This window comes from Aquila chrysaetos, chromosome 3 (genome assembly GCF_900496995.4).
Source record: "Aquila chrysaetos chrysaetos chromosome 3, bAquChr1.4, whole genome shotgun sequence".
Taxonomy (NCBI): domain Eukaryota; kingdom Metazoa; phylum Chordata; class Aves; order Accipitriformes; family Accipitridae; genus Aquila; species Aquila chrysaetos.
Window position 1 is genome coordinate 41,290,134 of NC_044006.1, and position 14,411 is coordinate 41,304,544.

Below are 14,411 nucleotides of genomic sequence, written 5' to 3' on the forward strand. Positions count from 1 at the left end.
CAAATTCTAGTTGTCTCAAAGTTTAAAACAAACAAACAAAACCCTAACAATTTTACACCAAAGTAGAAAGTGGAAATAAGTGGTTAAGTATTTAATTTACTAGCATTTTGCAGTATTATTTCTATTCAAAAAAATAAGCAAATTTAAAAATAACACCAGCACAAAGCATCAGAAAACAAGGGCAAATAAAGTGCAAAGTCATTTACTGTTATCAGAGAAAAATCTTCAAGCCTGTAAGAACATGAGTTTGACCATTTCAACTGCCAAAACAGCCGATATGACTAACAGTGAGCACCTGTATTCATGAAAACATTACAAAAAAAAAACCCACCACACAAATGCTTGTAAGAAAGATTCACAAATTTCATTTCTGTATTTGAACTTCAGTAATAATGAAAAAAAGTAGTCACTGAGAGAAATTATATCCATTATAAAAATATATTTAAAATCAAGTCTTCAATTACATTGTTTAATTTTTTGTTTCCTTCATTTACGGACCAAGTTCTAAAAACTTATGATCTAACTACTCAAGCTGCAAGCATATTTATTTACATTAAAAATTAGAACTTAAAAGCTGTTAAAAAACTGGAAATTAGGGAAAACATGTGGAAATCCACACTTAATTCCTGTTTAGGCCTCATGTGAAGTTACAGTCCAATTTTGCAATGAAGAATATATTCTAGTGTACTAAAATGCGAAACCAACATTAAAAAAAAAAAAGCCACACTCTCATTAGAATGCTAACTACAAAGGCATACAAAGAACCCAGATACAAATACTTTTATAACATGCTTTTTCCTTTTTAATTGACACTGTTAACTGAAAAAGCATTTGACTCAGAAGTACTAAAAAATTAGAGTAAGAGTCTCAAAATGGAAGCAACTCAAGTGAAACAGCATCTGGATCAAAACAGCTACAGACTTTGTTGCTGTAAAAAACCTCAGTTGGAATTCCTTTAATGAAAATAACTTCACATACCAATTAAAAAAAAACAAAAAACACACACATACCAAACAAAAAGTATTGCCAACTAACACAAAACCAAGTTCCAATCAAAGTGCTAAAGCTGAAACAAACACACACTAGTACTTTCTTACCATCAGAAATCTCAAATACATAAGAAATTTCAATGGGACACACTGTGAAACTTTGTGTAAGCCAGGAGGAGTACAAGAGGCAGAGTTTACTAGTCTCATTTAAAAACTTGGCACGTGTAATGGCAGACATTACAATATCCACATTCAAGCACACAAACATTACAAATTACACAAGTAGTCCAGCACAAAACCTGCTGAAGTTCAGAGGGGGGAAAAAGGAGAATGACCTGTCAAACAACACAGAAGACTTGTGAACTCTGAAGTCCATCATCTGATGCATTGACTGGCTGTGCTGATACCATTACTTCTTAAGGAATTCATTGAAAACTCTGAAAACGTTTTGCTCAGATTTAAAAACTCAAAAAATATTAACACCCTTATTTCTTAGGCAAAAGAGCACATAAGAGTTAGATGATGCAACTTCCCTAAACCAACAGGAAAAAAAAAAATTCCATGTTATAATCAGAATTAGAAATAAAGTCTCTGCTAACCTGGTACTGAACACGTTCTATCTTCTCCATTTCTCTACATTTAATTCTCACAAACTCCACCCAGAAATCCATTTTTAAATTAGAAAGCTGTGCATAAATTCCAACCCTCTTGCTTTCCAGATGTTAACCAACAGAATAATAATCCAGAAACCAAATCCTACTTTCATCTTCTCAATCCAGGTTTTCAAACCAAAAACATGACTAAACATGTCTCCTACAAAAACATCACATCCAGATTATGTTATTACGTACAAACAACATGTTAAACAAACCTCACTTTATTTAATTCTCCCTCCATAAAATGGAAAGCTTTAATAGGTCATTACAGAGTAATCCAGTCACTATATTCCTATTTCCTACTTTTGAGCAAGAAGGCTTATTTCAATTTAGGACATCATAAGCTACTTTTTAGTCATATAAACCAACTCTGTAGTCATGGTGGAAATGTTGAAGTCTGGTAAAGGTTAAGATGTCTAACACCAAGTACTTGGCAATTTGGCTGGGCAAGTAGGGACAACTCAACTGTCCGCAATACTCATACCAGACAGGTTTTCCTTCTACTAATAAATAGGCATGTAGTCATCGTGGAAGTTTTTTCTTCTTCTGTGTTTCCCCACAGATACAAGCCCCTTTCTCACTGAAATGCCACACAGTGGGATTAGCTTTCCCGTATTTACATTTCCCCGACAGTACACTTCCACAAAATAGCTAGAAGAAAATTAGCTGACTAGAAAAATAAATGGGGGAATGGGGAAGGAACACAATTTGTGTGCCTGTCTGTATGCCAATAATGAGTTACCAAATATACTACTGAGGAAAAATAATAACCATTTTATTTTGCTGTCTCCGTTAAATCTCATCTGATTCATCTCACAAGGAACATAAGCTTTTCTAAGAAGAAAGCTCTGCCTTACAATTGCACAGTGTTTGCAGCGTAAAAATTATTTCAAACTTCATTTTTAATTTCTTGACTTTCAGATGAACATGGAAAATAAACACTTCTGTTTTTCTATTTTCTTCAATTTTTGTCTTTTTAAAATGCCTTGGTAAAGTCAGTCAACTCAATCTTGAGAGAGAGAGTGCTTTAAAGAAACACCACTGTAAGGGAAACTCACTTGGCATTTTCTTCTCTGGCCTCAGAAAGCTGTTACGCAACTGGAAGAACAGCAGCATTCATTCTGCTGCATTAAGAGGAAGAACCGCAGTGTTCATTCTGCTGCATTAACAGTGTTTTACTTATCTATACAACACATGTACTGACATCAGCAGACCAGAGAAGCAAACCCAGGAAATACTTGTTTAGCTGAACCAATTTTGGCATAACCAATGAGTCTTTATTGTAAATATCCAATATGACCCAACTAAAAAAAAAATAGAAATAAAATTTTTAAAAAGCAGCCACACAACAACCCAAACCACAAAAATTATGCCGTTTTTGTAATTCAGGAGGTAAATTATATAGTTTAGAAAGTAATTTGGCAAAATGCCCTAAGTACTGCAAGGAGACAATAAACTACCTCTGAAAGAAGCAAAATTACAGACAGTAGATAAGGCTTTGGACATACATTATACACTGTAATTATTACTGACCACAGTAAGTCAGCAGCCTTTACGTATTTCACATGGTAAGAAACAGTTATTTTGACCCAAATGACAGAAAACACAGGTGTCTAAGCAAAATGCAATTAGACTCAGTATCCTAGGAAGTGATTTCTCCACAGCAGGCTTGGTTTGTGCTGTAACCCTGAGTTCAAGTAACATTGAAAGTCAGAGTAGTGCTAGTGCTACTGTAGCCTATAACAGCCTACAACAGGCAGCTACAGGTAATGAGTTTTTCTAAGCCAATTAACAGGTCAAAAAGTTAAAACATCTGGGGGCAGTGAAGCTCATACCTGACAAAGTTACTGATAGTTTACTGCTAACACTGACATGCCGCTGAGGCCATATACTTTTGAACACATGCATCGTTATCAAATAAGGATATCTACATGCCAATTCTGAAAGAATCAAACTGTGCAAAAAAATTCAGAACATGGACATGAGGAAAAATACTTATTAAAGTATTAAGTATACTTTAGTAACATTAAGGCATAGGCATTTCAAAGTAAACAATGAAGTCAAAGCTACAACCTTGGGTTTTTTAGTATGTCTGTGATTGCCTTATACCACATGCAACTTTGACTTACCTCAGTCCAAGCCATTTAAGACTTCACTTCAGACATGACCTTGCTAGTCACAGAGATAAAAATCTGTTATTCAGCAGGAACCCTAAAGCTGAAACATTTTAGGGTAGAAGACAGCTGCAAGGTACTCTAGACCCTTTATGAAAGGCTTTAATCTTAAGATGTCCTCTCATGCCCAAACCTGAAGAAGTCTATCTCTGCTGAATGTTACAAACATGTACAGGCAATCTTTTAACTTGAGCTATTGAGAAAATATGGTATTTGTTGTAATATCAAGGTACTATCAGGATGCTAACCTATCATCTCTCATTTGTTGTATTTCTACCCCATAGTTCAGAGGAATATGTCAAAATGACATTGACATAGTGCCTACACCATAGGATCAACTTCCTCTCTTAGTAGGTATAAATCAAAATAAATATAGAAACAATAAGAACTCTCTAAAAGAAAACCTGTTACATATGTAAATGACTGTCCAAGGAAATGTTATTACAGATTAAAGAGTAACAAAGTTACTGTTTACTTTAAGAGATAAGCATGAAAATGTATTAAAAAAGGGTAGGTGGGGTTTCAGTGAAATATTCATTTACTATCACATATCATGAGAACTATAAATTAGCACAATCTTTTCCTTCAAAATTGTTACCAGCTACCGACTGCTTCATTATGACAATTCTGTCTCTGACCACACAAACTTACCATAAAAATTATTTTTAGAAAATTAATGACGCTTGGAATTAAACATCAAAATTTCTTGTCAAAGATAACATCACATAAACCCAGATTATCCTTCTCTTTATCTAGTATAGAAACAGCAAACAACATTGCCATGGACTGACTTTGTTTTTTTTTTTAAGAAAAATATTATCTCAGTTATTTACAACCCGTCTTTCCAAAGAAGGTAAATCAGAAACCAACAGAAACACTCTAATTTGTGGATATAGCAATTCTCAAAACATCCTGAATTCCAGTAATTCTATTCCCAACTATTTTAACAACAGGACTTACTGTCCACTACACATTCCTGTATCTATCATGCCCTGCTGTGCAATGATGATTCCATGCCAGAAATATTTCTGTATGCCTGTGGTCAATAACACATCCACCTGTTGCGCTATACTTCAGAACATCATCTGTACATATGTGAGTGAGTGATATCTTAAAAAATTTAAAAAAAAAAAAAAATCAATCTACAACAAAATCAGGACATTGAAATGACTCACACAAGTTGTACTTTGTAGTCCAAAGGAAACAAAAAAACCCACAGTACTATACAAAAACATATCTATATTGTCTTGATAAAACACAACCACCAAGCTATTTCTTAGGTGTCCATCAAATCCACTGTTAAATTCTGTTACAGAAGTTTTTGACCACAGACATGTTAATTCTGAGGTTTGCTATAAATCAGTACATTGAAAAGCAGAAATTAAGTTGCATGTAAATACAGGTACTACACTGATGCACAAACAGTAGCTCAGCTTCTAAATGCTGAGTACTCTCTCAGAGCAAGCAGACACTTCTTGCACTCAGGTAAATTACTAAGATCTTCCCAATCCTGGTTATTCAGTTTTTCCGTATGTTAAGTTACCACAACATCAGATCACCATTTTTAAGTTGTGGATATTAAAAATATGGACATTAAGAAATAAAAGATTTCCTTTTCTTCTCTAGGAGTACACTGAGGCACTCAATACCAAAGCATGTCTATAACTTAAATCAACACCCTAGAAGAATGGTAATGTAGCTTACTTACAAAAATATACCAACTAGAATTGAGGAACAGAAAAGTTTTGACAGAATAGTTAGTTAATGACACAGCAAGACCAAAACTATTAGCTTAACATATGTAAGATTACCTGCTGGTATCGCAGGTCTTTCCAGCATGCTGGCCTCAGCAAAATTAAATCCTCAGAAAGCATTATGATAAACCCCACAAACACCCACACCTTTAACACTACTCTCTTGAAGCAGGATCTTTATTACGCCCATAACATTCTTTCCTTATGCCTTTGAGATGTACAGTAAACCTGCCTCCCTTGTATACTTAACACCTGTCAGTCCTATTCGCACACATATGCCCTAGACAGAGGGGTAAGCATTGCTTCCTAAAAGCCAATCAGTTTTTTCAAGTACTTCTGCAAATCTGGACATTATGCATTAATAACGCAAAAAAAAAATCACATGGCCATACGACTACTTCACTATCCTGTGAAATGAAGTCACAAAATGTAGACTTCCCCATCCAGAGGTTAGGACTACCTACCAGAAAGGCCATTTCTGCAACCAGATGTAGTGCACATATTAATTATTTTTCCTCCTTTCAAAGGTTTAGGATTACTTTAAGGGCCTCTCCAGATTTTGATTAATCAGAGATAAGCAGAGAAGAATAAAGAGGGGACACTGGTCTTGGATCATTCTGGGAATACAGATCTCCTATGAAATCTATCAAGGATGATAAGCTTTCTCCCCTTTGACTCCACACAAGGAACAACCAGGTTCTTCTGCACAGAAACTCTCACTAGAGGGAAAGCCGATCTCAAATTCTAGTTCCCATAAAGCTGTACGAAGAGGGACTTGGGCTCAGGATGTCCACGCAAAGTACTATACCAGTACTTATCTGCAAAACTGCCTTTTCTTTTTCTGGTTAACAAGCAAGGACATAACTGATGAAGATCTTTTGGCACTTGATTACAGATGACCCTCCAGAATGTCACAAAAGCCAAAAGAAATAGCAGCAATGAAAGACAACAGATTCGAAGACCGAGTCAAAACCTGGTTTTAAGCCTCCTGTAGGGGACAAGGAAGAAAAAGAAGGATGAATATATGCCGAAAGAATACAAATGCTGCATATTCAGAACTTCTGCTGTGAAGGGTAGCATCATCTTCATTATTGTACTTCCCACCCCTCCAAGTTTTTGCCGAAGGTCCAGTCCCAAAAGTAGTGTATGCCTTTAGATACACCTAGTTTGTAAGAAAACTAGTATATTTGAAATAATTCTCCTATATGCAACATTACCCTTTCAGTTTATAAACACTGGGTTTGCATTTTTCTAAACAATAGAAAACAACTTTCTCAGGAACAGTTTTAAACCACTACCACCACCACAAAGTGCCTTACACTCAGCATTAAAAAATTCAACATTTAGCAACTTAAATCATGCTGAGAACAACAAACAACATGTTTCATCTACAGCATATGCAGAGAAGCTGGTAGAATCTGTTAAGTTTTAGAGGAACCGCTATTTGTTTGCCGATTTTAGTTCTTTGTCATAACACCGTATGCCACAAACCCCTAGCTCAGGTCTGAAGTTCTAGACCTATTCTACCTACCAACAAGACCTTTCTGATGCCTCTGACGGAGAAGAGGGAGACGGTACTTTATCTTGCCTTGGCTCCTTATTTTAAGTTGCTTTGTAAACTATCCTTGAGAAAATATCTGTAAATAAACAACTGCAAACATGAAGGAACCTGCTGTGGTACCTTTCATTGAAGCCATTATCTTTTCATAGTACAAAATAGAAGCCAATAATTAGTGACGTAAGTGGAATACTCAGTAGACACAGAAAACTGGAAACAGTCCTAGTAAGGGGGGGGGGGGGGGGGGGGGGGGGGGGGGGGGGGGAACTCAGAAGCATTAAGCCTAGCAAGTGAACAAGAATGTATACCAGGTGGAAAAGACTGATACAATGAAAAGCAAAATGAAGTTCTGTAATAAATACATAAATGAATAAATAACCACGATGAGACACACAGAAAGAAACTCTTCTAAGCAATTTATGGCTTCTACCAAGGATTCCATTTCTAACATCACTTTTTCATGTATGCTGCACAGCACTGATGGCAACTACAACAATCACAAATGCAAATGTACATGGAATAAAAAGAGTCTATTAGACATGTAGTGCATAATATGGAAACATTTAAAAAACTCACAAGCTAGAAATTAAAGAGTCAGTATATGAAATTGGGTTTTGCTTCTGGAACCATTAGTTCCATTTCCATTTAAAAAGGAAACAAACTGACAAGCCAAACCCTTAAAAGCTGCTCTTCGGAACAGAACTCAATAAAGATTTGAAAAAGAAGCTTCAATTGTCATTCCACATTAGGCAGCCATGCCAATACAGTAGGCACAGCCCTTCTCCCACACACCTTCCTAGTCCACTTGTTTCCATCACAGTGATGCCAGCACAGTTGCCCATTGCATCACACAGTGATCAAGCTCAAGAACCAAACCAGTTGTGAAATAAGATGGGAAAAGCTGGGGGAGGAGCAGCTGTATTTTTCTGGCAGATTGCTTCCCTGATCCATTTCACTGTGCAGCTGCACAAACAGCTGGACTAGCAAAACAAACAGGATAATATAAGGATACAAATAACCAATATCTACTCAAGACATCATTGCTGCTGAAGAAACGTACTTGGACTTGCAACCTAAGTGAAAACCATTCACTTAAAAAGGTTCTTTGCTCAGTTCAATAAAAAAATTCTTAGCTAACTGGTTGAGCAAACACAAGACAATACAGTTGAAGCCACTGCCCCCTAAAATGGAACAAAAGTCAACATTAGAAACAAAAACAACACAAAGTTCCTGGGGGGGGGGGGGGTGTGGAATCTTATTCCATACTTATTTGCTATACTAATCGGAAATTACCACTAGGTTTTTTTGGCTGGGAGTTATTTGTTTTTAAACTAGGTGCCTTTTACCCCTGTCCAGTATTCACTACTACAACACTAGTATCTATCTGTGCAATTCCAGGCAAAGGTTAAATTACACCAGCTTAAACAGGTTTGTTTTCTAAGCAATTTATTCACCTCAGAAAGACAAGGTGGACTTCTATACCTGCTACATAAAGTCAATGAATCGATGCTTTGAGTTTTCTCACAGAAGCCTCACTTTCCTTGCATGCTAGGCCAATACAGAATGCCATTAATTACTGTTCTCATTATCAGTCAAGATTTGCCTTTTTTTTTTTAATGCTGAAAATCACTTTACCTTCACATCACAACCTTCACATTCCTCTTACGTTTTAGAAAGGTAAATGATAAAACCCCTGCCTGTTTCACCAGTTTTCAAACTACTTCCAGGTGGTTTGTTGACTGTCCAGGAACAATCAGTTCTCTAGAAGTCACTGATTTTACACTCAGATCACAGTATAGTACAACTTCTGTCTATTATCTATCCCAAGATGACTATATTTTCACAATTTATTTTACCGTAAACATTACTCATACACATACATATTTGTAGACACAGATACAGTTGGACAGCTAGCTCCATTTAACTCACTGTACTATAACCATACTAAGACAGTATATTCATAACATTCAGTATAAACTGACATAGTCACGAAAAGAAAACAATTTTCATCCTTTTCCCCGTCTCATAATGCTTCCTTCCCTTGTGTTGATGAGAATTAGATGAACTGGAAATTCAGTTGGGGAATTCCATTTAAAAAAATCCAGTCCCAAAATGTTGGTCTTAACCTCAATCAATTCCCTGATTTGATTCATCACACAGGAGCTTGTTCCACATAGAGTAGAGGAAGCACAAGAAATAAGCCACCCTGCGTAAAAGGAGGAGATGTTTCTTTCAGCAGTAATACTACCTTATGCCAGCTCAACATGTTCCTTAAACGACTGCCAAAGCTGTATTACCTGCCGCTGCTAAAGCAGAATAAAAACTCATACCTCAACAGTTTATGAAATCTATCATCAAGATAGATTTCAAAATTAAGTCAAGATGAAATCAGAAAGTTACCTATACATTGTACGCAGCATTTCATGTAGTCACCAAAAAACTCTTTCACACTTTTTTTTTTTTTTTCCTAATTAGTATTTTTAGGGTCTTGTCTGATTGCCTCCCTCATTTAGATCAACAAAACCACAACATTCGCTTCTCAAGTTACATTTAAATAATTTCAAAATGCATACGTGTAATATGAACAGCACCCTTTAAAGTTCTGATAAAGATTTTCTTTAGTTTCATTAATGTCATCAACTAAACATTCAAGTGTGCTCAGTTACACTATTTGTCAAAACTTTGCAGATCATCAAGATACCTACACACATATTTTTAAAAACTTCCCACTAGAGAAATGTGCCAGTTTATACATTAATGCCTTCCTCACACAATTTAGTGACTGTATAATCATTGCATATAGCATTAAAAATGCTTCAGCTTTGTTACAGAGCACAGTACGTCTATTTTGCAGAGGAGTAATTCATCTTGAATAAAGGCTAACAATCCATTGGTGATCTGCAGATTACAATGAAGTCAAGCAAGCATTTACATTCTTAAACAGCAGACAGTTCTAAGGGAAAGGTCCTCCAGTACCCCTCTCTCCCACTGCCAAAGCATCACTTCTTTAAAGCCTGAATCAAAACTTCTATTAACCATTCAAGTAAGGAATTTAAGCATCATCTACTAGAGTTATATTGACAAAGAAACATAGATCAAGGTTTTAAATAGAGGCAGATGTAAGAAATAATCAATTTCTAATCCCATAAATGAAATTTTATTAACCTTTACAAATAACTCCAAATTACTTAGATGTGGCCTCAGTCCTTTTTTCAAGGGTCTGTTTCAAATAATTTTGGTGATCTATACTGTTCAGCCTGTTCTAGCAACAAAAATGAGTCAGGGATGTGGCTCAGGATATCTCCAGCTTAGGTTTTGTTCTTTCCACACACATTTCACACTTACTCTGGCTCACACTCTTCATACAGCCCTGTTCACAACATCACTCTATGCCCAGGCATCTCTTCTCAAATCACCTCCATTTAATTCTGCGTGACACCACCGCATCACACCTTCCCTTTACTCCAGCAGACTTTAAGTGTACTCATTCCTCTAGTTTTGATCCCCAGTTTGATCTTTGTTACAAAACTCACGCTCTAGTAGCAGGAACCAATACATCACTTAAGCGATGTTCCACTTCAGTTTACAAGAGAGCTTTTACTGTTGTTGGGAATTTTTTTTATTTTTTTTTAACTGGTAAGAGAGAAGACAGTAAACATTTGAGAAATAGCAAAAGAAAAAGCTTTACTTACCTTGAAAATACCAACCCAGTCTTTCTGATGAGGATGGATAAACTGGGTCAGAGTGTAGTGACATTCAAGATGTGTGTTCGGAAGATAACTTTTTGCCACATTTTGAAAAATCACATGTGCAAAATTGGAAGTCTGCAAAGTGTTAGCTGAAGACAGAACTTCTTGAAAGGATGACATGATTGATCTGTAACAAAATTGTAGAAGTTGCTACTTCAATATAGTGGAAAAATAAGTTAGAAAAATTCATCTATTTGAAATATACAAGACAGAGAAACCTAACAATTAGTCCCTCTGTTCCAAAAACAGATGGCTATAGGCTAGGTCCACCAAAGTGCACTGCCTCAGCATCACTCCTAAACAATCACCTCTCAGAATAAAAGGGCAGTCATTTCAGTGATGACATCAAGATGGAGAGAAAGGATTGCTTAGCTGAATGCCCCCACTATTTTATCTCAGATACAGCAGCAGAAAGTGTGAAATAAAAGCAGTGGTGTGAAAACAAAGCAGGGTTCTAACTTAATGAAATATTCTTAATGGTTCTGGATTTGGCAGGGAAGGAGAAACAAAGCTCCATAGGTTCCCTACTTTAAACTTTTCTCAAAATCTGTACTGCTCAGTGCTTTTCACAGTATTTTTATACACAAAGTTTTTCTTCCCCTCTCAGTAAAAGCAACAAAGTTCCATTTTAAGACATTTTTAAAAAACAAAGTTTATCTAAACAGAAGGGGTTTGTTTGGGTTTTTTTTCTTCTTCTTCTTCAAGAGTTCTCTTGCCTCTGTTTAGCAGTCTGTGGGCATCTTTTACTGTTCTCACTGTAACACATATGCTCCCAGCCCTGCATGTTTAGCTTCATTACCATAAACAATGGACTTCAATGATAGCGGGAACATTTCGGTAGGCATGCAGTTTGATGGATTAACACTAATCAGTTGGACTGCAAAAGCTTTTAAACATGCTTTCCATTCACCACCTCATTCAGGATACATAGTGCTAAAAATTACAGCAATGCAAGATGCTTCACAAGCAGAAGAAGAACGTCCCTTCCTCAGATTTGGCAATATCTGCCAAAAATATAAGATGGGCAACTGAGAAGTTTCAAGTGTTTGATTTCAACATACTGTCACAGGTTTGTCAAAACATTTGACATTAGAAGGATTGGGGCCTTAAATATCTAACACATTTCTAGAAAAATGAGCCATCCTATTCTTGCAATTGCTATTAAAAGTAATTTTATACTGACCAAGCAAATTCACACCTTGAATGAGGTAACTGCCAAGTGTGTGACGTAATATATTACTTTTACTGAAGATACATGTGGAAACCAATCCCAAAAAGGGATGGGCCACTGCAAGGCTCAGGAAGTTCAAAGATTAAAGGCTGGCTGTGTATTTGCCACAGCCTTTTAAAATTTCTCTTCACCAGTTAAAAAGTAAGTAGCAAAGAGCTCATGTTTTCTGAAATAAAACGCACTCTGAAGTAAACAGGTATTCACCATTCACAACAAGGAAAAGGCAAACAGGCTTTTTAGGCTTAAGCTTACTACTGCCCAATTTAGTGTAACACATAAAGTACACATAGGAAGCCATGACATTATTTTTATGTATCAGATGTTAAATAAAAAGCAGTTTTGTACCCTGAACAACACAATTAATACGATAAAATGCCAAGCTTGCAAAGATTAACAGATATGATGGACAAAAACAAGAACTTCTACAAGCAAGAAACTGAGTAAAGATCAAAAGACAACTTTTGAGTCACAATAGGGTACACATAAATCCTATCTGTTATCTAGCTTCAGAGTCCAGAAGAGCATAGGAAATTTTACAGCATAGTAAAACCCTGAAAACTCCCACACCTCTCAAAACAGAGGATTACATTTAACATAGTTCTCAAATCAACTCTGAACTATAAATGGTATGAAGCAGCAGTTTCTACAATTCTAACAGAAATAGAATAGCCTTAATTTTTTTCGAGTGGCGCAAAATTCATTCCTTTTTAGTAATTTAGAAGTACCTGAAGCCAAATAATATTGACATGAAACAGACTGTTTCAGTTTTCATTACCCATGATAAGTACAAAAAGACCAAACAGAGTATTAATAACAAAAGAACTCAACTTTTTTTAAATAAGTCTGCTTTAAAAATTGGGTAGCTTATTCTAAGCACATATGACAAAAAAAAAAAAAAAAAAAAAAAAAACAAAAAACACACACAAAAAAACCCCACACCAATAAAAACCCCCAAACATTCATTTCTGCACACTGGTTGCCAGCTACCACAGCTGAGTACTAGCCTTAGTGAAACCAGTAAAGGGATGCTGGTTTCCAAGCTCAAAGCAGAACTATTCACAAATCTGAATTTGTACAGACCAGCAGAATCATCCGGGATTACTGTTCCCCAGCAGGAAAATCCCCGGAGCTTAGGTGAAGCTGAGATCTACTTACAGTTCAAGGATAGTTTAGGGGATGCTGGGTGCTTGCTTACTTAGCTCACAGCTACCGGTTGGGAAATAGGAGAGGAGGAGGAGAAGGCGGAAGAGCTACGCTTAGGCTTCATTACTGACATGACAAGCGATTCCCTCTGGGAGGCTGAACGACGTGTTCGGTTTTACGCACCGAAAAGGACGGAAGGAGGAAAAGCTCGTCAGGCAGGAAAAACAAAAGCAGGACGAGCCGCACCGCCCCAGCCAGCTCCTACCAGAGTCCTCCAGCTGCGGTCCCGGCAGGACGGGGCGCACCTGACACCCCCGGACCCTGCCTGCCCTGCCTTCCCCCGCTCCGCGGGGCCGGCCTGCGGCTTGCCGCCTCTCACCCCTTCCCTGCCCCCCCTACCCCGTCAGCGGCCGGCGCGGCCTCACCTGCCCGCCGCGGATCACCTTTGCTCCGGCCCTCCGCAACGCGCTCGCCGCCGCGGCGGGGAGGGGAGCCCCGCCGCCTCCCACAGCACGCCCGCACGGGCCCCGCTCCCCCCGCAACGGCCGCCGCTCCCCCCTTTCTCCCCTCCCGACTACGACCGGCCCCAGACAGCTGGGGGAAGGGGGGGGGCGGCGTCCCGGTGGCGCAGGACGGAGGCCCGCGGCCTAACGGCCCCGCCCGCCCCCGTGGGTGCCGGAGGCCGACAGGAAAGAGGGTGTCAGACCTGCCCGTCCCCCCCCCAGCCAGGCCCGGGACGCCCCCTTACCTAGACAGACGCGGAGGGCACCAGGGACATCAACATCGGGCCTCCGCCATCAGCGCCTCACAGCCCCACCCACTCGCGTCACTTCCAGCCCCGGCCCTGCCCGCGCGGGGGCGGGCCGCCGGCCCAGAACCGGCTGGAGCCGGAGCCGGCGCCCGGGCCGGAGCCCGAGCAGGCGCCGGCCGCGGGGGACGGCAAGGCCCGCCCCGCTCGGCTTGAGGCCCCTCAGGCCTTCGCGCCCTCCTAGTGGCACACGCCTTCAGGGGGCCAGAGGGCCCGAGGAGCGCTGCGTGTAGAGCCGTGCAGCTGTTACCTCCATTAAGTGCACCTGCCCACTACCACAGTTACCACCCTTCATGTTCGTTATTACAACATCACCTCTGCAATACTCACATACCCTAATTTAATCATC

At 38.7% G+C, this 14,411-nt stretch overlaps 1 protein-coding gene across 7 annotated transcripts in view; it reads right to left on the reverse strand.

The window, feature by feature from the left end:
- TAX1BP1 (Tax1 binding protein 1) overlaps positions 1-14,138 on the reverse strand; it is a 64,316-nt gene extending 50,178 nt beyond the window's left edge. For 5 of the 7 annotated variants that reach the window (XM_030008226.1, XM_030008223.1, XM_041122184.1 and 2 more), the window contains exons 1-2: positions 14,003-14,138; positions 10,824-11,007 (exon numbers count right to left, since the gene is read on the reverse strand). In XM_030008226.1, the coding sequence (XP_029864086.1) occupies positions 10,824-11,000 (177 nt within the window). In that variant the 5' untranslated portion in view covers positions 11,001-11,007; positions 14,003-14,138. Of the gene's footprint in view, positions 1-10,823; positions 11,008-13,266; positions 13,286-13,679; positions 13,699-14,002 lie in introns of those variants that run through there. The other 2 variants (XM_041122183.1, XM_041122182.1) reach the window with 2 other exon arrangements.
- Positions 14,139-14,411: the final 273 nt, after the last annotated feature.